Here is a 23,711-nt window from a genome sequence, read left to right on the forward strand (position 1 = left end):
TCCAAGAATGTTTCCAACTCCCCAAAATTAGTTTATGTTATATTCACATTTAAAACAGAATAGCTGCTCTGAAGGAAGAATGCTAAGCAAATCTATAGCCCAGATACATAAAAAGCTATATTGTTCTCTTGTTTGTTTCTCCTTCAGTTTTAGAAGGGATTTTATTTTTATTATAATCAACTTTTTACTTAGGTATTTTACTTAGATGTCAGAAAACTATAAGGTATCGTATTTATGTCTCAGACCCCATTAATACTTAACTATGTAGTGTCCTAAGTTGCTCTAAGGATAAAATGGACACCGAAACTTGTTAGATGAAAACTACCCAATCCATCCACACTTCTGAGATATGCTATTTCAACCTTCACATACTCCAGAGGACATAGTTAATTTTTTTCATCTCGATTATTAGGCACGTGCTCTACTTTCACTCCACATGTCCCACTGTACCAGCCCTTCTGACTCTGAATCTAACCACATGTCATTGTCTACAGGCAAAACAAGTAGAAAATAATCTGACAGCAGGAAGGGACCACAAAAGGTATCTAGTTTAACACGTACCTGACAGAGCAGGTGGTGATCACCTCTAGAAACAGGGAGTTTCAAACCTTCCAAAGCTTCCCTTTCCATTTTGAAATGATTCTGATTGTTAGGAAGTCAAAATTCGCTTCCCTGAAATTTCTTGGTCATTGATCTTAGTTCTGCCTGATGGAGCCAAACAAAATAAGTCTGATCTCTTATCCACATTACTGCTTCTCTGCTGTTTCAAGTCAACTGTTTTGTTACCCCAAGACTTCTCCATATTATTCATGCCTACTTCAGCCAGTCCTTATGTGAAATGATGTCAAGTCTCTTCATTATCCTGGTCTCACTTCTGTGGACATGCTCTTGTTTGTCATCGTTCCAAAATATGATTCTAAATATTCCAGATGTGCTCTGACCAAAGCAGAATACTACAAAAATATCTCTTCCCTTATTCTGGAGTCTCTTTAACATTTATCTGTATTAAATTTCAGGGAGCATACCAAAAGCTTGAGGGGGGAATCTCAAGCCTTATTAACCCAAAAATGGTGACTAAGAGATATCAATAAAGATCACCTCATACGTATTTCTTCTTATCTGTACAAAATTTTTGAGAGCAGTCTAGACCTACATTAGGAATATTCTTGAAGAAAGTATGAGAAAATAGCAATCTTTTACAAGTGGTTACTCTGCAACAACTGTTGGTTGATCATAGAAAAGCATTTGGTTGAGTACAGCAAAATGCCACCTCAAGACTCTTCTTCAAAAAGGTGTTTCCCATGCATATGTTAAAGTCATGCAAGATTCTTTGAAGAGTCATAAAAACTGAGATAACTTTGTTCAGTGACCCTCTGTCTGATAAATGTCTTACCCTTGGATTCAAAAAATCTTCACAAGTAGAATGTAAAAGCAGCAGAATTAGGCAGCAGTTTGTCCAAAATATTAACTACGGGTTTTCATGGACTGCAAGCTCAATATGAGTCAGCAATGTGATGAGGCAGCAAAGAAACCTAATGTAATTATAGGCCGCAATAAGAGAAGTATCGTATCTAGGATTGCTATTATGAAAATACCACTGTAAGGGGCAGCTAGGTGGTGCAGTAGATAGAGCTCTGGCCTTGGAGTCAGGAGGACCTGAGTTCAAATCCAGCCTCAGACACTTGACGCTTACTAGCTGTGTGACGCTGGGCAAGTCACTGAAGCCCGATTGCCTCACCAAAAAAAAAAAAATACCACTATAATCAGTAAGTACTGTGCCTCAATGAAACCATATCTACCAGATTGTGTTTAATTCTGGATGCCAAATTTTAGGAAGATTGTTGAGTCTCAAATTTATGCCATATGAGTATTGGTAGAAGGAATTAGGAATGTTTAGCACAGAGAAGACTCAGGAGTGTGCCTGATAGCTTCTTTCAAGTATTTAAAGATTGTCATACGACGGGAAAAATAGATTTGTTCTGCTTAGCTGGAAAGGGCAGCACTAGAAGCAGTGGATAGAATTACAGGTGTGAAAATTTAAATTTGAAATAAGGAAAAGCTTTTTAACAATTAGAGCTGTTCAGAAGCAGAATGGCTACTTCACTGAAGAAGCAGGTTCTCCTTCCTTAGAAATCTTCAAGCCCAAAGCTCAATAGCCATGTGTCAGATATGGTGAAGGTATTCTTGTTCTGTGGGTCTCCTTCAGTGCAGATGGAAGAGGGATTCTTTATGGTGAAGTCCTCCAGATGTCCTTGTTTGTGGATGACGTGATGCCAGTTGTGTCAAGTCCCAGCACATTGCAGAGCTTCCAAAATGAGATGCATAATCACTCAAAAGAATTTAGCCTAGGGGCCGCTAGGTGGCGCCGTGGACAGAGCATTGACCCTGAAGTCAGGAGGTCCTGAGTTCAAACCCAGCCTCAGACCAAACAATTGACATGCACTAGCTGTGTGACCTTGGGCAAGTCACTTGACCCCAATTGCCTCACTTAAAAAAAAAAGAAAAGAATTTAGCCTAAATATCCACACAGGGAAAAAAACCACAAACACACACAACACACACACACACACACACACACACACACACATACAGTGAATGAAGAATATATATTGCCACGGCTGTGATATGCAGCTGGATACACATGCCATAAAGCTGGTCCAGCAGTATATATGTCTTGGACAGGCATTCCTAATTTAGAGTGAAAGTGGACCCAGAATTAAATAGGAGAAGGTAGGCCATCTGGTTTGCATTTAGGAAATTATTGAGTGCTTTTAATGACCCTAAGTTTCTCCCTGAAAGAAAGGACCACCCATATTTTTAACATCAATATTCTTCAATGATGCTATGGCTGAAAGTCATAGAATATCACTGTTGCTAAGGAATTAAAGTTTTAGGTCATTCCAAAGGTACCAGAAAAGCTCATGGTGAGTATGAGTATGGAGGTGACCCAAAGGGTATTTTCATTGAGTTATAGGTTTAAAAAACTGAGATAACGTTGTTTGGTTACCCTCTGTCTGATAAGTGTCTTACTCTTGGATTCAAAAAATCTCCACAAGTAGAACCTGGGCCATTACAATGAGAAAGGGAATTAGGCCATATTCTCCACTGCTACCATCCAATGTCAAGCTATCTAGAAGAAGGCCCCCCAAAGGAAAAGGGACTCCACCACCCCCAGTGAAGATTTATGGAAGACCATGGACAAAAGTTGCACAAGATATAAAGTCTGGGGTAGGTAGCAGTTTGTACCATAGCAAGTAGTGCCCATATCCATGAGATCACAAATCCATCAAGGTATCAAAGAAATCCAGAAGAGACTGTCAAATTCACTGCTGAAATACAGCTATAGTATATCTACTGCAGTCTCCTGATGTATCAGTCTAATCAAGCTCTCTAAAAATTAAGTAGATTTAATCTGGCAAGACTTTTTAATTAAATGTTTTATTGATGTTCCTTTTTTCTACGTAACCATCCCTTCCAAATGACTTCCTGCCCTTTCCCAGGAGAACCCTCCATCAAAGCAAAGATGAACAGCTAAGCAAAGCAAATGAACACATTGCTCATATCTGATCATGTTGCCTTATTTCCCGCTAGTGGCCCAGCACTTCTCCTTAGACATGCATGCTTAGGACTTGTCCTTAACTAACCTATTATGGCTTGTCCCAATCACTGCTTCCTTTTCCACATGTTCACAAAGCATCTTATAATTAACACATTCAAGAAGTATGCCAGCAATTCAAGCAAGCTCATTGATCTATAGTTTAAAGAATCTTTCTTCCCTGTTTTGAAACATGAAACATTTGTTGTCTGTTTCCAGTTGCAGAATCACAGAATTTCAGGACCTTAGAATTCAGAGGGACCTTAAAGTCTATCTATCCAGTCTACCTAAACAAGAATTTCCTCTTCAGTATATGCCAGAAGTGGTCATATTGCCTTTTCTTAAAGACCTTCACTGAGGGAAAATGCAGTACTTCCATCTTGCTATTGGATAGCTCTAAATCTTAGGAAGTTTTTTCCTTTACTTCAAGCCTAAATTTATCTCTGGGTCCTGAATTTCCTTGCATAGCATATCTTCCTAATAGTTAATGTTATCTGCCACCACCCACCTGATACCTATCCTGAATAAGGTATGTCCCCACAGAGCAGTACTCCATTCCTACAGCACTTCTTCTGTTCACCTCAAATTTTCAGCGATTAGCTATGGTGCTTTATCAGTGATAATTATAAGTTCTTTTAGTGTCTCCCGGGTCTAATAATATGAACTTACTGGGAGGGACTAGTTGCTTTCATACCATTACCTCATTATCTTTATAGTATTCTGTTAGCCATTTTGTTTCCATCTTTTTCATTCTGAAGAGCATCGTGCTTCATAGAAAAGTAAATAGGATATGAGTGTTTCCACCTTCTCTCCATTGTTCATTACCATTGTCCTGTCCACCCCATCCAGCCTTTCCTTGATTATCCTCTTCCCTTCAACACAGCTTTTAACTGGGGGGGGGGGCAGTTGGTGGTGCAGGACGCTTTTGTTAATCCCTTGTATCCATCACAAGCCTCAGCTTGCTTTAATTTTACTGAACGTCTTCATTCAACTGCCTTTTTCCTCTCTTTTCTATAAATGTCTTTTTGAATTCTGAGTTAGTTGACAGATTCCATTAGCCAATTTCTTTAGATAGCTGTCCTTTTTCTTTTTTTATTGGAGTCATTTGTATTTTTATTTGGGGGAAATTTCTTCTTTTTCTTGAGCCAACTTTTCTTGCAGTCACCTCTACTATCATCTAAGGGATGAATAGCCTGAACTACCGTTTTTGCAGTCATAAAGTCAGCCTGTGGGTCTTTTTTTTTTTTCAGAAAACTAAGGTTCTTCAAGAACAGAGTAAAAGAGTGAAGTGGAAATTTGCCCTGTACCATCTTGCCTTTAGCCATAGGTACCCTCCCTCTGAGAAGAGTCCACTCTGAGAATTAGGTTTGACAGTTTTCTGTTTTGTAATAACACCCTTCATATCCTCATTGGAATATCTCTGCCCTTCCCTAATCAAATACTTTCTCTTTACCCACACCTAACTCAGCAGATGTAGCATTCCAAAAAGCCCAGTGAATCTCTTTTATTTCCTAATCTGGTACTTCCTTTTATTAATCACAAAATCACTCTCTTTCAAACCCCTTTCCTGGTTAGGCTAATAGATACACACAGCAATTAGGGTAGATCCAGGCTAGAGAGAATGAGCTACATGAATGAGATTATATGCATGTGCGTGTGTCAAAATGCACAGCTTTGTGAGGGAATGTGTGCATATATGTAAATGTACAAGACAAGTTGCGTGTGTGAAAGATTATGTGTCAGTGTTTGGGAAATGAGTCAACCAGAGTAGGAATGTATCCGAAAAGATATGTAAAAGAAGGTATTCTGCAGAGAGACCATGTAATTGTGATTAGGAAAAGAAAGAGATAGTGAGCCAAGAGGAAATGATGGGAGACAATCAGTGTAAAGAGAAAAACAAAGACAAAAAGCAGTCACTAATTGCATGTGGAATTCCTAGTTTAAGTAAAATTCTTGCTGAGTTATTCAAGTATGTTATTTTTATTGATATTTGTACCACTAGTAAAGTCCAATTAATCCAGAGTCAATCCAGAATAAAATAATATTCACTATGTTTTTGTTTCTATTTTTATACCGTAATTATAAATTGCAAAATGAGCTTCTTGCTAATCCCAAATTTGAGGGGGGAAATTTTATTAGCCTTGTCCCAACTTTAATGTATTCTGATATTTTAATTATAACAAAATAAACAGAAATCCATATTTAAGATAATTATGATTGGAAGGATAGTTTGCTTAGAAACTGGGAATCATAATCAACAAATACCTAAATAGCAGAAATAGTTTTAATAAGACTTTCTGCTATGTATAACAAAAAATATTCATAAAAAGGCCCTGTGGCACATGAATAGTAGCTATTTTCCAATTTTAACATCTCAGTCATTTGAACTATTTGAATAAATGCTTTTACATATGTCCTTATGAGTATAAATTAATTCGACCGGCATTGAAAGAAATATTAGGTTATTTTTATGGCATTTCATTTTAATGTACACATTCTTAACATGGGTGTGTGTGTGTGTGTGTGTGTGTACAGAACAAAAAAAAGAGAAAGAGCAAAACAGGAAAGTCAAATATAAATAACAAGCCTATCCTATAGCCATCCTGAGCAGACAGACAAATTACAAAGTATAATAAAGACCAATCTGAGAAGCAGCATGCATAATGGCTAGAGAGCTGGTCTGACACAGGAAGAACTGGGTTCACATCCTGCATCTTACACACATTGGCCCCATTATCCCAGGCAGGACACTACCTCCCACTGCCCCGGGCAGCTTTCTGAGAGTAATGTATAATTTGGGGGGTGTAGGGGAAGGTTGCTCTGTATTGGCGGAGGGGATTTTCCCCACTAGAATTTCCCTACTCCAGTGAAATTACAGATTCTGAACAATTAAAACCCTAGACTGAGCTACTTAATGGTTATATAGCCACAGCTTATCTTCTTTCTTTCCCTAAAATCTACCTTAAAGCTGGCCCTGTAGAAAGAATATCTGTTTTTCATTATCTCAATCATGGTAAGGCATGACTAGATCTCTAAAAGCTATAGGATTTCTAAGAAGGTGAACCTCTCCTTTTAAAATACCTTTCTTGAAGACTATTATATTTTTATATGTGTTAAGCTGGGCATCAGGGCTCTTAAGGAATAGTAAATTACTTGTTGCATTTCATTTGTGTTTTTGAAATGAAGGCAACACCACAGGTAATAAAGAAATGGAGATAAAAGTCTGTCTACTTAAAACTACCAGTACTAATGTATTATGTACAGTGAATGTTACAGCTTTTTAAAGTATTTCTCTTTATTCATTAGCTAGTCACTTCTTTTGTTTAATTTCCTAATTTGTCTATGATTCTATCCTTTACTTTCCTTATTTTCTATCTTGTTTTGGAACAGGTATAGGCAGAGTGTCTTTTGGAGCTTTCTTAGGTAGGTGAAGTTACAATTTCCTTATTTTAGAAAAATAATCCTACTAAAGACAAAATTCTTTTGAGAGGTAATTGCTAAGAAAAATCCAGATCTTTGTTTAACTTTTCAGTTCTCTCACTAATTCACTGTGTAAAAAGTCACTTAATCTCCTTTGCCTCTGGTTTGTAATACACTGCTGCCCCTGTGGGTGTGTATATGAGCTGATTGGTGATTTTGTAAGGTGTTCTTAACAAGATACCAAACCTTATTCAGCCTTATGAGTAAAATCTTTTCCAAAAATATCTCACTTAAAAAATTTGCTCATGTTGAAGTAATCTTTTAAAATTCCTTCTTTATGCCCAACATTGAGATACAAAGGCAAAAATAAAATTATCCCAAAGAACTTACAAGCTACTGAAGAAGCATCTTGAAGATTTTTTAGTATACCGCTTTTTAAATGTTTGCTATTAAGTGCAGGAGAACTCTTATAACATGGTACTTGTTACATGGATTCTTGTGTACCACAGGTAAAAGACTGACAAAATTCCTACATAAGTGAGCTGTGTCCTATTTCCTGACATCAACATACAGAATTTTAAATTTATACAGCATCACATTTTTCATGTTCCCTTCATGTAAAATTAGATTGGCCTGGTCATAACCAGTGCCATTTTTTTGTAGTGTTACACATTTATTGGGGCAACCACTCCTTTCCACTCCCCGACCAAAAAAAAAAAAAGCTACTACAAATAACAATTAAGTTAGCACTAAGTATCGCACAAGCATTCAGGGAAACATTACAGTTCTGACTAGTGTTATGCATTGGTGAATGTTTGATAAGTTTTGGTGACAACAGTTATACTCAGTATTTCTCTTTATGAAATGTGTAATTGAATTAATTGTAAGAACAGTTAATAGAAATGGTGTCTCAAATGAAAAGCATGAAATTTAGTATTGGACTTATACATTCATTTACCCATGATTTTGTGAAGGACTTGAGGGGAAACTTTGAAACAACTTAGAAAATGTTTTTTGGTGTTGTGCCAAGGAAGTTGAAACTTTTATTCTTTCACTTAGACCTTTTTCTTTTTTTCTCATACAGATGTTGCCTTTATCACAACTGTGACCTTCCTGTGGAAAGTGTCAGCAATCACTGTTGTAAGCTGTCTTCCACTGTACATTCTCAAGTACTTGAAGCGTAAACTTTCCCCACCAAGTTACTCCAAGCTTACCTCATAGAAGGAATTCTCCACCTACAGTCTCCTACCCCCACGTCCCTACCCCACCACTGCTACTTCAACTGGGTTTTGCTTTGGTGCCTCCCATGGCATTTAGGTGACTTCAGGGTTTGTGATGTGCTACTGACAGGAAAATGGAAAAACAAAACAAAAAAACAGAAAATACAAATAGAGAAGGTGACATCTGCTGTGTAAGTACTGAAAACAAGATAGGCTTTAACTAATGGCTCCAAAAGGGGAAAGAACATCCATTTTTGTCTTTTTTTTTTTTTACTCATTCTAACTTCTTCATTGATTCTAATTTACCTTCTGTTAAAAATGCTGCTTAATTATTTTACTGCTACTGCAAAGGTCTTTTGCTATTGCACTGTTCTGTAACACAAAATGAATGCTTATTTGATATTATGTAATAATTCCCTCACATTCAAGTTCTTTCCTTGATGCTGTTATGTAGAAACACCCATTCCTACTCAAAGTCTAATAAAATCTAGAAGCTACAAATGCCATTGTCTGTATTTGCTGCTATATGCTTCTCTTCATCAAATGTTGATAAATACAAGCTTTTTAAATAACCTATGGATGTCTGCCTAGCATAGTACTGCTTCAGGGGCTGTTACCCTTCTTTCGGTACTCACCATTCCTCTGTCCTGAGGACACTTACAAGTCTGTAGCTTCTGACACCAACAGCCAATTCCTTAAGTGCCACATTATAGCCAAATAGTACACACTGTAATAGTTCTGTGTGCAGTTCCATCACTACTATTCACTTGTGCAGCTAGCTAGTCAAAGGCTTTGTTACTCAGCAAACATTTTAAGCATTTCTACCCATTTTGTACTCAAATATACGTTCAAGAAATTTCTACTTATGTTATCCTGTAGATCTTGTATTAGCCAGTATGTTTCTTACCTTGTAACCTGTTTGCTTAGATTACTCAGGTTGAAAATCAGCCACACTCAATTAATGTTATGGTAGCATTATCCTGCATCTTCCAAACTGTAATTTATGTTCTCTATGAGCCAGATCAACCTCTGTTTAATAAGATGTTTGCAATGAGCAAATCAGAAGGATATTATTCCAAATCATTGTACTGTAATGTGGCACATAATAGTTGCTCAGTCTTCACCACGGTGTATTTAGTATTCATCCAGGTCATTTGTTCGGTGAAAGAAAAAAGGCCAGGCTTCTTTATTTAAAAGCATGTGTTTTACCTTTCTAACATCATAATATTGCATCATGTTAGGTTTTTTGGGTTTTTTTTTTTTAATGATAGGTGGTTTTAGGTTGGTGGTGGTGTTTTGGGGTTTGGTTTGGTTTTTTTTTTAATGTTTTCCAATTTAATTTCTTGTCTAGTGTCTGACATATGTTGCCCTGAAATGTTGTGGATTGCTATGTTGAGTGAGTGAAATTCCTAAAATGGTTATTCACACAACCATTTCCATCAACAGATTGCCATGGACCTGACTGAATTGATTACACTCTCATTTAGAGGGTTTTTTTTCCACAAACGTGTTCTATTGTATATGCCTCTTTTCTTCAGAGAAGAACATCATTCATCATATTAAAAACAATAAAGCTTAATTTCTACTAAATAATGTTAGAAATGGGTTATGTATTGAGTCCCAGTAGCAGATTTGCTTTTAGGCTAAATTGTAGATAAGCATGTGATCTTATGTAAAGTTATTTCTTATATATCCCCACAAGATGTCACTGTTGTGTGTTTTTATAGTGTAAGTATGGATATGTGTTAGTTTCTTAGAAACATCTGCACATTTTAGAAGTTTTTCAAGCTTATTTTCTGTTTTGTAGTTGCAATGTATAATCCCTATGGTCTGTCACTTAATGGTTTGGGTTGATTTTCATTTCACAATTCCTTTACTTGTGTCTTTTATCTTTTAAAATATAGTGGTATAGCCAGATTAAGATACAGTTTGAATTAGCAGACTCTTTATCAGTCAGAAATCATAAGGCACACACAGTGGTCAACCTGGAAAATGAAAATTGCACTCTTGGAAGTTGCCATGCTTGCAGCATAGAGCTCAAAACAGGAGAGATGGCTGTCCTGTGGAAAAAGTTGGGAACTGCTTACGTGGATCCCTGGTCATTCCCAAAGAGTTAAGTGACATGAAACAATGGGAATGAATGACCTCTTAGGATTTTAAGATGTGGAAAATTTTTTTAAATTTTAAGATGTGAGAGAGACGGGGAAAATGGAGGTCTTAATAAAATAAAAATTCTTCAATACTTAAAAAAGTCTGTGATTTCATTAGTACAAGTATTCTCCCCACCAATGTAGACCATGCCTTAGTTATCATGTCTTGCCGTGGCCAAAAAATTCACTGCCTAGTGATCCACTCTCTGATTATGAGCTTTTCTGAACTTATATTTATTTAGTTGGTCCTTTATGACAGATTTGCATTTTGTTCAGTTACAGGCAGCTAGTGCTGCAATGGATAGAGCACTGGGCCTGGAATCAGGAAGACCAGGGTTCAAATCCAACCTCAGAAACTTCCTAGCTGTGTGACCCTGGGCAAGTCATTTAACCTCTATTTCACTGCGTTTCCTCAAATGTAAAATGGGGACACTAGTGGCACCTACTTCCAAAGTTCTTTTGAGGATCAAATGAGATAGTTCGTAAAAAGCACTTGGCACAGTCCCTGGCACCATGGTAGGTGCTATATAAATGCTTATTCCCATCTGCTTCTCAGTCCTGCACTCAAAGCCTTTCTAGATTAATAGAACCCTACAGACCTTGCATTTTTGCTGGCATACTCTTCAAGGACTCATTGTTATCTCCACTCTGTAAGAGATAAGGAGAACTACAATAAAGACTGGTAGGTGTTGTACTGGATAGAGTATAGACTTGAAGTCAAAAAGATCTGAGTTCGAGTCCTTTCTCAGACACTTACTAGTTTGTGTGACCTGGGGCAAGTCTGTTTGGATCAGTTTCCTTACCTGTAAGATAATAGCACCTCCCACAGTTGTTGTGAGGATCAAATAAGAGAATCTTTGTAAAGCACTTTGCCAAACCTTAAAGCATTGTACATATACTAGCTGCTAGTATTGTTGGTGTTGTTTTTATTGTTTTTTTGTTTATTATCAATAATGGAATAGGCTAGAAGAAATCAAAATACACTTGATCCAAATCAGAGATTGTAACAAACTGAAATTCCCAGTGTTTATTTCTTCCCTGCTTGGCATGAATGTTTCCAATGAAGATATCCAATTCCGTTTTACATTTCTACTATACAAGGCACAGACTCATCAGGGCAGCGAGAGAAACATGCCAAAAAGTGTGAGTTAGCATACAGCTACCAAAGAGATGATGAGTTATGGGATAACCTAAGCCTTTTACACTCTTTCAGGGTACAGAGGACAGCAATATCATGTCATCCCTAGAAACTGCCATGTAGGTTACCACTGTAGGACTTTGCCCAAACTGTTCTGTGAAAATTGTCTAACCCTGGAAGAAACATTTCCCAGGACTGAATTTTCCTTTTCTCCGGAAGGAAGTGTTCTTTCACTCTTCTGACATTATCCAGTGAAGAATTGCTACTAAGTTGAATTTTCATCATTAATCTCATTAAGTCTGTCAGCAGTTAAAAGGAAAATCATATGATATTTGAATATCAGAATATGAATATCAGACTCAGGGCTGGACTGCATCTGTTTAAAAAAACAGGTGGAAAAAATCTCCAAGATATCAAGGCTTTTCAGAGGCAACAAATTCTGTCTTCAGTCCCACTCCCTCAGTTCTAAAAAAGCAAGAAAAATTTATTTTTCCCATCATTAAAATGCCATAATATCTACTGGGATCTGTATAGCCCTGGACTTGTGACCCTGCCCAAGGACTTGTGACCCTGCCCAAGGACACCATGAGCAGCTACTGTTCAAGCAGGGGATAAATGGCAGTTTTACTAGGAAACAAAAATTATGAAAGTTTAATCCCTAAATTATATGCCTGAAATGTATTGAGCTTGGTGGCAGCCATTAAAGAAGACATAGATAGATTGCAGGCAGGTCTACCTGCTTGAAGGCACAGAACTCCAAGCTCAAGTGTACATACGTCAACTACTGCTTTATTTCTAGGTACAAGAGAAAATATTGGGTTTTGCTCTAGAAAACCTTTGCTCTAGAATCTGTTGACTTTACATACCCCATTCTCTGGATAGCCAGCTGACAACCCAGTCTCCTTTGTATTTAAGTGGAATAAGGAATTCCAGAAAGAGGATTCACTATCTCAGTCTTCATGCTTGTCACTTGAAAGGGAGCCACAATGAATTCTCAGTTCTGGTGAGATTACAGGACTGGGGTGGGGAGTGGGGGAGGAGCACATTAAATGGGGAGGATGGCAGTCTTGCAATCTAGAGGGTTCACAATAATAAGAATGCCAAACACTTGGATAGTTTTGTTATTTTTCACAGCACTTCACAACAAGCCTGTGAGGGCAGGGGTCATTCCCATTTTACTGATGAGGAGACTGTCTCAGAAAGGTCAAGTGGTTTGCCTAAACTACCCAGTGGCAGCAACTGGGACTAGATCAAGTCCATTTTTCCACTACACCACTCTGGCAGGGAAATGGTTTAAATAAATACTCCCAAGTCCTTTCCTGTTCAATATGAGAGACTATTTTCTCCATCTTCCTTACCAAACTGAGATCTCATGATTCCCAAAGCTCTACTTTCAAGGTGGACCAGAGTCGAGGGGAATGAGACAGAGAGAGAGCTTGGCTGCAGTCATTTCAATGGCACCTATAACTTCCATCCCACTTCTCCCTAAGCCCTTCTCTTCAGTCAAAATGGTCTCTGATTTATTGTTAACTACCCTTGCTTTTTCTTTACCTTACCTTTTCTGCCTAATAACACTTTATGTGTACTTTCAATAATCCTAAACACAAACTAGAGATAAGGAATGTCTACCATTTTATGTTTAACCCATGTGTTGATTGAAGACAGACCAGGTTTAATCTGGGAGACAATAACATCAGATTCTCTGTGACTCACACCCTTAACCCAGGGTTCCCCTGAGAACATCTGACGTTTGCTCATATCTAGTTCTCATCTAGGTGTCTTCAGTTCCCTTCCCAGTACCAAGCTAATGAGACATGAAATATAGGACAAGTTTATCACACAACAAAGAATACAAAATGGATTAATTCCAAGCCTGTGTGTAGTCCAGAACCATTTTCCTTCTGGTGAGCCCCAACTTCCTCAGGGGCCTTCATAATCACTACAGGCTTATAAGGGCACCTTGGTTTGAGCTCCCCTCCCCAAGCAGCAGAAAAAGAACTTGGAGTCCATAGAATCATAGGTTTAGCTCTAAAAGTGATCTCTATGTCATCTACTCCAGCCTCCTCATTTTCAATAAATAGAGAGATAGATATTCCATTCTGGTGTTAAGACAAGCAAAAACAACGAAAAAAAAAAACCTTCAGGGTTGTCAGGGAATTCAGCTTTCCTCTCCTCTGGTAGTTCCAATCTTCATGCTGCAGATTGCCCATGACTCATAGGTTTGCTCCTCTAATATAACTCTCTGCTATACTGTCCTCAACTACCTACTACAGCTTCTTTTCATGATCCAACTCAATCTACCTCTGCCAATATTGCTATCAGACTCTAACCTCTATAACTGCCATCTTCCTACAACCTGGGGATATAGGATAGGGGAGGAACGTCAGGTTTCTGGGCATCAATTGTGCCAACATGTTCTGGAGCTGGTTGCAACTAAAATGTTAGGCCCATAGCACCATCTGGAGGGCATACAAAAAGACCTCTTTTTGTATGTAGCAGTAAAGGCATCCACATTTGCCTTTCTTCATGGAAGATCCAAAGCTCCTTACTCTTAGCTGATTTAGGACAATTAAATTCTAGTCACTCCTTCCCTGTCTTAAGACACACTAAGACATGTAACCTGCACACAGTACTTCCTAAGTCCGAGACCAGGGGCAGAACAATAATCTCTTCCCATTTATGGTTATAACTTTTATCTTGCTATCTGACCCCCACTCCAGTACATATAAGCCTCAAGCAAGCACTAGAAACACTAAAAGGGGAGGGCCAAAATAATTGGGTCCTGTGGCACCCTCAAAAGTCTCTAGCACAGAGACAAAAGTCCAGAAAGAGCAAAATGGTTTACCAACAAGGTCATCAAACTAGTCAGAGTTCTTGGCATATCTTTGCTGCCCTAGCCCCTGCGTTCTCATACCAGTCTTAGCCTGTGTGTTATATGTGCGTAAATTTACATGTAAACTCCGAGGATTTCTATTGGTATCATTTGTTTTGGTTTTATAAATTTAGTAGGTATTCCTGTTACTAAATCCTTCCTAGTTTTGTTTGAATAATCCAGTATCCTCTTCTGCTTTATTTTTCATAGGATTATATACATCTTACAGGTAATTCTTAGCATGTTAGCCACCATTCAATTCAACCAACAGAGATTAAGCCCATATGATGCCCATTTTCCTCTGTTAAAAAAATAACTAAGCAAATGCCTTGGAAATTAATCAAGAAATTTTCAGGAGCATCACATTCCTTTTTGTGGGCCTTGAATGTTGTCAGCTCTGTTCTGCAACCTTCATACAGCCAAACCTGCCTTAAAACAGCTTTTCTACAGCTTAGTACATTTCCAGGTCCTCTCCTGAACAGGCCTAATCCAAGCTGTCTGTCTTGGATACAGTTCTTATATAAGGAGAGTCCACAGTGGAAAGTACACTTCCTTGGGAGTCAAAGGACTTGTCTCTGCTTACCAGCTGTGTGACCATGAACAAGTCACAGCCACGTTTAGCCTCAGTTTCCTCATCTGTAAAATGAAGGGGTGGGACTAAATTGCTTCTGAGGTCCCTTCGAATTCTGGATCTATATTCCTATGCGTAATGAAAAAGGACATCAGATTTGGTAGAAGACCTGGATCCCAGCCCTATCTCTTCCTAGATGGGGGGGACAAGTTCAGTTAACATCTAGCCCATAAAATGAAGGTGTTAGACTAGGTGATTTCTGAGGACCCATTCAGCCCTTATGTACTATGATTCTTTAGTTACCATGTACTTTTTTTATGTATGTATCTCTTGTCCTGGGGCACAGTCAGATATGAGGAGGTGAGTAAGCAGGGAAATCAGTAGGTGTTGGGAGGAGGAGAACTCACACAAAGAGCCCAGGTGGGGCTGTAAGGAGTGATTCAGATACTGGTGTTCTCCCTTCCTAATTATGAATAATCTGGAGGATAAGATACAACACAAAATCAGTACAGTGCCCTTTCCTCTTCAGTTGTGTTTTGTTTTGTTTTGTTTTTAATTCCTTACCAGCCCCACCAAGGAGTTGTATTTGAGGCTGGGGGCAGGAAGGAGGAAAGGAGTCATTTTACTTATTTGTTTGAGTTTCTTGTCAGTGTAAGTATGTTAGCCCCACCCCCACTCTCCTGGCTAGTTGCCATCTCTAGCTACATTCCATCTTACGAAGGACCCCCAGTTGTTTCAAGAAGGCTGCTGTAAAACAAGATAAACAAACCAACCCACTTTCTTCTGCTTTTTATCTACCAACCCTGCCTGCTCCTCTCCACCACCCCACTTAGGAAACTTTTTACCTGATGGAACTGCTGCCCTGGGGCTTGCTTCATTGAATTGCCACCCCAGATAGGGCTGTAGGTAATGGAGCCCTCCACCAGCCCTTGGGGAGAGAAGGTATTATTATTATCATTATTATTATTTTATGGAATTTAGTGGGAACCAAAGACATTTAACCAAAGTGTCTACAACACTTTGACCCCCTGTAGGGAAGAAAATTTAGTATTGGTGCATCAGACAACACAATTGGAACATTTTATGTAAACAAGCTGGGGATGCAATATCTTTAGCTCAGTGTCAAAAAAGCAGAGGAGACTATTACATATACAAAGCATTTTCTGAACACAATCCATCCCCAGCCCGGGCAGCGGTCAGGCAGACGTCCCCACCAGGGACTACCACTCCCATTGAACATGCTCAACCTTCTCAAATGGAGAATTCTCATCCAAGTCCTGTCCCCCATAACCTCCATCCAAAATAACACCGGGCTAAAAGCAGTACAATCTCTGACTTACTCAAAGGGGTCACAGCGACCAAAGAAGTTTGAATCTGAAACCCACTGCAGTGCTGGCTCTTCTGAAACAGTAGATGGTATGGAAAGAATGCCAGACATGAGGTTAAAAGCCAGGTTTGAATCCTGGCTCTGACACTGGGGCTGCTAGGTGGCAACATGGTTGGAATGCTGGGCTTAGAGTCAGAAAGACTCATCACCATGAGTTCAAATCCAGTCTCCACTTACTGGCAGTGTGACTCCGAACATGTCACTTCACACTGTTTGCCTCAGTTTCCTCATCTGTAAAATGAGCTGGGGAAGGAGATAGCAAACCACTCTAGTAGCTTTGCCAAGAAAACCAAATGAGGTCATGGATGCAACTGAAAAAAACTACAGTAACAAAGAAGAACTCACCACTGGGATGTGACTGATTACATAACTGAACTGACTCTGTAGCTGTGTGACCCTGGGCAAGTCATTTACCCTCTCTAAGCTTGAGATTCCTCATCCCTTAAAATGAGGGTGAGAACACTTGTACTATTTACCTCACAGGGTTGTGGGGAGAAAGGCAATTTTTTGTTGTTGGTTTGGTTTTTTTTTGGTGAGGCAATTGGGGTGAAGTGACTTGCCCAGAGTCACACAGCTAGTGAGTGTCATGTGTCTGAGGACAGATTTGAACTCAGGTTCTCCTGAATCCAGGGCTGGTGCTCTATCCATTGGGCCATTTTTTTTAAACCATAAGGTACAATAAGAGTCTGAGTTGGTATTATCTCTTAGCCCCAACCACACTTCAACTGAGACAGAAGTTTCCTAAACACTCAGTGTTTTGGTATTTGAAAGAGTTGAGACAGATTTTACGAGGTTTATAGTTTATAAGGTTTATGAGTGACTTACTTGAAATCTGCATTGATTCTTTGATGACCATGTATTTGCTATTCAATAATACAATAATAGCTTTGGAGCTGGAAAAAAACTAAGGAGGCCAATGCACAGATGCAGTGATGTCCTTTTCAATGTCTCATTTATATCCTCACTTGACAGACGTATTTGAATTTCTCAAGAATGTGTTTGAATATTGCTGCAGGAACCAAAAACTGTCAGTTTTTGCACAGGAACACTTTTGATAAGAAATAGAGTTGTTGTAATTCCTTGCCTTCATAAAAGAAACATGGGCTACCTAGGTTTCTAACTCATGTATGTGCAAACAATACTTCTTCAGTCATATATGCTAAGGACTGAAGGTGATTCACACATCAGTTTTCCAGAAAATTGAAGACTATCCCTCTAAGGGATAGAAATCATTTCTGAATAATGATCCAAAGATGTTAATAAATGAAATACGTAAGAAATATAAATGATCAACATACATACGAATGATCCAAATCACTAATAATACAAATGCAAATTAAAACGAATCTGAGGTTTTCCCCCACACTCATTAAATACAACAAAAATTGATAATGCCAAAAGGGCATATTAATATACTGCTGGTGGAACTGTGAGTTGGACCAACCATTCTGGAGAATAATTTAGAGTCTCGAAGAAAAAGTCACCACATTGTTCGTACCCTTTAATCCAATGACTCCAGTACCAGGCATTTACCCAAAGGAGGACAGTGATAGATAGAAAGGTCATATCCATACCAAAATATTCCAAACAACGCTGTAGAAGCAGACAAAGTGGGTACGTACCATGTGGAGAATGGGTGAAGAAACTTCGGTTTGTGACTATAGTTAAACATTATCATACAATAAGAAATCATGAATGTGAAAAATTCACAGAAGCCTAGGAAGATTTGAATGTGATGAGAAAAGAGCAAGCAAAGCAAATTTAGATCAGTGACCATAGTAATAAAACTCCACTAAAAGGCATCTCAGCTCAGCTCTGATTCCACACCGTGCCCCATGTTTAGAAGGGATGACTGATTACTCTTACCTCCTCTCAGTAGAGTATAGACTACAAGTGGGGAATGTTGTCTCTTCTGTCAGAATACTGCCTCCTTCATATTTGCCAAACTGTTTCCAGGGGAAGGGAGTGAACTTACTAGCAAATTTTACTGGTGTAAAAAGGGTGGAAACAAATTTTTAAAATGTTTAACATACTTTTTTCATTTTTTTTTTGCTTTTGTGTGTTTTTGCAATATGGCTAATATGTTATTATGTTTTATATTACTTCATATGTATAATTGATATCATATTGCTTACCTTCTTAATGGGTGAGAGAGGGAGGGGAGGAGAGAATTTGGACCTCAAATTTGTAAAAATAAATATTTTAAAATTTTTATGTAATTGGGGGGAAAGTGATCAAACATCCCCCAAAATTATCAAATAAATTGTTAAACATGCATTTCTAATTAAATAAAATTAATAACATCCTTTTCTGCTTTCTTAAAGCATAAATGGATGTAAAGAAGGCATCAGGGTAGAGTGGAATGAACACTGGCTCTGGAGTCAGAAGTCCTGGGTTCAAATCCTTCCATCGATGTTTACTGCTTATTCAACCTTGGACAAGTCATTCAACCTTTCTTGGCCTCAGTTTCCTCATCTCCAAAATGGGAAAAGGGGTTGGAAAAGATGGATTCAGATGCCCTTTCCAGCTCTAGATTGATTATAGTTTAAACTTTTCCTAGAATAATTATTATGAAAATCAATTTCTGTTTGAGCCCTCAGTTCCAAAGAACAATAGATTCAGAGCTGGAAGGAGCTCCATTTTATAGATGAGGAAACTGAGTCCCAGAGAGGTGAAGTGGCTTTGCTAAAGCCACACAGAGCTTGGACAACTCAATCATAGGTCCTATAACTCTAGTGGTCTTAAAGTGATGAGGATGGACAAGATGATAGACTGACCTCTCAATGGTCCCTCCTAGCTCTTAAGAGACAGTGAGGATGAGACCTATAATCTTGATCACGCCAGAGAGAAATGAAAAGCCTGTCACTTAGAGGGTGAGGAAGTGCCCAGCCAACAATACTGCTGTTTCACTGGTCTCCATAGCAGCAGTATCCAGTAGGTTCTCTCTTCCAAATGAGAGAATGATGTAGGAAATTGTGCTCATCAAGAAAACAGTGAAAATCTTGTCCGTGAAACTATTTTCAATTAAGGAAAAATTCTACCACACTATAAAGGAGATTCTAATCACTGCCTCTAGTTATGAGGAAGAGTGGATGATATCAAGTATTTGTGCCTTGAGTATAATTTTTTTTTAATTAACAAACCAGCTGTGTTCATGCCAGTTTGTGAATGAAAGGTGAGACAAATACAAAGTTGTCAAATGGAAACCTGGCTCCACCAAAATAACAGCAGCAACAGCAACAACAAATCTTGGGTACAGAGTCAGCAAGCCCACTCATTTCAGTGAGGTGAAAGGGACCAGCGGCCTTCGAGGAAATAATTTGCCACAGCAGTTCTCAATGCAGTCGTGAAAGTGGGAACTGGTAAATGATCAGGCAGATAGATCACTTCCCAGTGACCCCTGGGACTTCCCCATTGCAGTACAACAAATGAGTACATGGCTCCTAAGTGTCCCTGAGCACCTAGGATCTATGGCAATAGGACCTATGGAGGTACAAGAAGATCTAAAGAGACTTGGGGGGAGGAGGAGAAGACCCTTTTTCACCAATAGCTCCCATTGGGGAAGTGGTTTATTACCTAGTAAGCTTAGTCTATGAATCATGTAGCTGGCGGGCTTTGTCATCTTAAACATATGGGATGTTCTTTGGCTTGACCAATAAAGAATATGATGTGGTTTTAATTCTTGAAGGATATGCTGTTCTGGGGTTTTGATGATGATGATGATAATGATATAATGGTACCTGCCGTTTATCCTACACTTTAGGTTTACAAAACACTCTTAAGTACCAAATGAAATATCAAATCTCATTTGAACTTTGCCAAAACCCTGTGAGGTATAAGTACTGCTAATATTACTATTCCTATTTGACAGATAAGGAAACGGAGGCTCAGAAAGATTACATAACTTGCCCAGGGTCTTAGAGGTAATCATGCAGGATTTGAAGTCAGATGATCTGGGTTCGACTTTCAGCCATTCCATTTTCTGTGTGACTTTGGGCACATCACTCAGGACCTCAGTTTTCTCACCTGCAAAATGAAAGGGTTGGGCTAAATGGCCCCTAAGGTCCCTTCTGGCTCAGAATCTATGACGTCGTGATTGTAGAAGCCTCAGAGAGGAAGGCAAGCTCACAATGTGACACAGAGTCACAAAGAGTCAGACACAACTAATACACAACTGAACAACACAATATCCTGTTTATACATAGTTGTGGACATGTTGTCTCCTCCATTAAAGTATAAGCTCCCTAAAGGCAAAGATTGTTTTTCTTTTTTAATTTTCTCTTTATCCCTATCACTTAGCGCAATACCTGACACATTTTGTTGTTGTTCAGTCATGTCTGACTCTTCATGACCCCATTTGGAGTTTTCTTGGCAAAGGTACTTGAAGCGGTTTACCATTTCCTTCTCCAGCTCAATTTACAGATGAGAAACTGAGGCAAGCAGAGTTAAAGTGACTTGCCCAGGGTTACACAACTAGTAATTGTCTGAGACTAGATTTGAACTGAAGAACATGAGTCCAACCAATTCCAAGGCTAGTGCTCTATCCTCTGCACCTCTTAGCTGCCTTACCTGACACATAGAAGGCACTTAATAAATGCAGTTGACTGCCTGAATATTCACTCCCAGGCTCCTAGTATTATATTCTGTGTGACAAGACTTAGGACTTCCTCTAGACACTGAAGGTTACCATAGCTCTATCTTGAGCTTTAGCTGCAGAACATAAAATACAAACAAACAAAACCTAAGAGTGATGAGATACATGAGATATTTCCTTACTTTTATTTGTTTTCTTTGATCATTCTACATAACCATTTTCTTCATTTAAAAAAAAAAAAGGTTAATAGTGTTTCAAATCCTTTCTATTCTGGTGGTGATTTACCATAGTCAAAGTTCTTTCCTGGACACACTAGAAATCATATGATTTTAGACCTAGGAGAGACCTCAGAGATCACTGAGTCCAACCCCATTGTTTTACAGATAAAGAAATGGAGGCAGAGAAGTTGTTACTTGACCAATGACCCTGCTAATCAGTGGTCGGAAGTTGTGTCTAATAGATTGTTTCTTTAGTACGTTTCCTTTACGTTTGAACAGTCTTGCTCACATACTAGAAATATCTCCTTAATTTTTTTTAACTTTGCACTAGGACACAACTATAAGGTGGTCAGTCTAAATACATCACCACTAAATATGGACATTATTACAGAATTCTCTTTTTCAAATATCCATCTCAGTGACTAAAAAATTTTAGTGAGAGGGGCACTCATATGCAAAAAGGAATTCTGACACCAATGTTCCCCTGATCATCCAACTGAGAGAAAGGGTCCTCCCGTTACTCTTTTTTTTTCCCTTTTATCATGAACTCAATCATCAACAAACACAAACATTCCAAGAAACAGAAGAACAGGGATGAAGACCTTATAAGAAACTTTTATATTATAGTTTGTTATATATAGTTTGAATTATATATGTATTATGTATTATTATATATTTTATAATATATTATTATATTATATATTTATAATATATAAATTATATATTATATATCATTATATATTATATATATTATTGAATATATATTATAGTCTGTTACATATAGTTTGAATTTGTTTTTTAAGGAAAATAAGTTTAGCAAGGTAGTAACAGCCTTGTTCTATTTAATGTCACCTCTGCCTTTCATATTTTTTTGTCTGTGCATTTAAAAAGTATCTTAGGGATGTACTCTTTTTCATGTCTGTCTCTACTCACCAACCTTCTCCTTTCACAGGCCCATCCCAAGTAAAAAAAAAGATGTATAGTCAAAGCAAATATGTATAAAAATAATAGTCGAGCAAAACAAATCAATATATTGGCCCTATCTGAGGACCTTCTGTACCTGTCTGTACCCTCTCTGAGGTTCATTTTGTACCTCTACTAATCCTAAGGGTTCTTAATATTTTTCATATCATGAGCCCCCCATTCCCACCCCAGCAGTCTGGCAAGACCTGGCTAAGCCCTTCTCAGAATAATGTTTTAAAATGCATTAAAAAAAATACATAGGATTACAAAGGAAGATAATTATATTGAAATACAGTTATCAATTTTTTTTTCAATTCAGTGATCACTGGTTTAGAAAGTTTGAATTTGGGGAGAAAGAGCAGGTGTTGTGGCCTGAGTCATAACTGATAAGTGGAGGGATCAACTGGTCCAAACACCTCAATGGTCCCTCTGTCCAAGGCTTCACCAGACTGTCTCAATACAGAGGTGGGAGGGAAATGTTCTCTCTTGGCTCTGGAATTGGCCCCTCTCGTGGCTTCCTACCAAGACCAGAATTCCACCTAGATATGCCAGGATAATGACAACACTGATTCTTTGTCTTCCCATGCTCCCCCTGGAAAGCTGATTCTCAGCCGGGTGCTGTTTTTCCAAACAGCCACCTGCCCTTGAAGAATTTGGCATTCATCCCCAAGATAACTTTCACATGGCTTCACTTTGCCAGAGTCACCATTTTCCTCTCAAGCTGGGTATTTCTGCTTGATCGTGATATTTCTGGTCTTTTGCCTTTGGAGGATGAAGGAGCCTTGCTGCTGTTTGTCTTTCATTCTCAGAGTACCATGACATCAGGGAGGTGATGCCCTGACATGTAAAGGAATTGGATTTAAGTGAGGCAGGGCTGTGCAAAGTCACCAGCCTCTTTCTCCTCTGGAGCCATCTGGGCCCAGTGGCCAGATACAGATCAGGATGACTGGAGATGGCCCAGGATGCAGTGGGGGACCTTGGTCTTTTCAAACTAAGGTCTTTAACAGGTCTCAATTTGACTGAGGCAATGCCCATTCAATGATTAAGGCGAGGTAAGAAATGAGGGGGAGAATGGCCTCTTTAAAGGGAAACGGTGTGTGGGATTAAGGATGTCATACTGTGGATTTCAGTGAAGGCATACAGTTGGACCCAATGCCTCAAAGGTAGTAGGTACCTTCCAGCTCCAAGAATTCTGTAATTCTGAGTCCCTTCTAAGTAAGCTATTTCCTTCTCAACAAGCCTTGTCCCTCCCAGCAAGAAACCAGTTGATCAGTCACCAAGCATTTATTAAAAGCTTTCTATGTGCCAAGGAGTGTTCTGAGTGCCAGGATGCAAGAGAATACAATTGATACCCTGCCTTCAAGGAGTTCACATTCTAATGGAGAAGACAAGGTGTAAATATCCAGGTACATAAAAGACATATAATTGAATATGTGTAATGTACACATATATGTATATCTGTTTCTATGTATCTATATATGTGTGTGAATATGTGTATGTGTACACACGTATGTATACAGATGTGTATATATGAATATATGTCTGTACATGTGTGTTTACACACACGCACACATATATGCTGC

The 23,711-nt window shown here is 38.6% G+C and overlaps 1 protein-coding gene across 7 annotated transcripts in view; it reads left to right on the forward strand.

Moving 5' to 3' along the window:
* The window catches only part of ATP9B (ATPase phospholipid transporting 9B), a 460,772-nt gene extending 452,036 nt beyond the window's left edge, over positions 1 to 8,736 (forward strand). For 5 of the 7 annotated variants that reach the window (XM_020986912.2, XM_020986916.2, XM_020986917.2 and 2 more), the window contains 2 exons: positions 6,986 to 7,018; positions 8,100 to 8,736. In XM_020986912.2, coding sequence (XP_020842571.1) covers positions 6,986 to 7,018; positions 8,100 to 8,236 — 170 coding nt within the window. In that variant the 3' untranslated portion in view covers positions 8,237 to 8,736. The remainder of the gene's footprint in view (positions 1 to 6,985; positions 7,019 to 8,099) is intronic. The other 2 variants (XM_020986914.2, XM_020986915.2) reach the window with 1 other exon arrangement.
* Positions 8,737 to 23,711: the final 14,975 nt, after the last annotated feature.

The sequence above is a fragment of the Phascolarctos cinereus genome, unplaced genomic scaffold (assembly GCF_003287225.1).
Source record: "Phascolarctos cinereus isolate Bilbo 61053 unplaced genomic scaffold, phaCin_HiC Scaffold_4;HRSCAF=312, whole genome shotgun sequence".
Lineage (NCBI taxonomy): Eukaryota > Metazoa > Chordata > Mammalia > Diprotodontia > Phascolarctidae > Phascolarctos > Phascolarctos cinereus.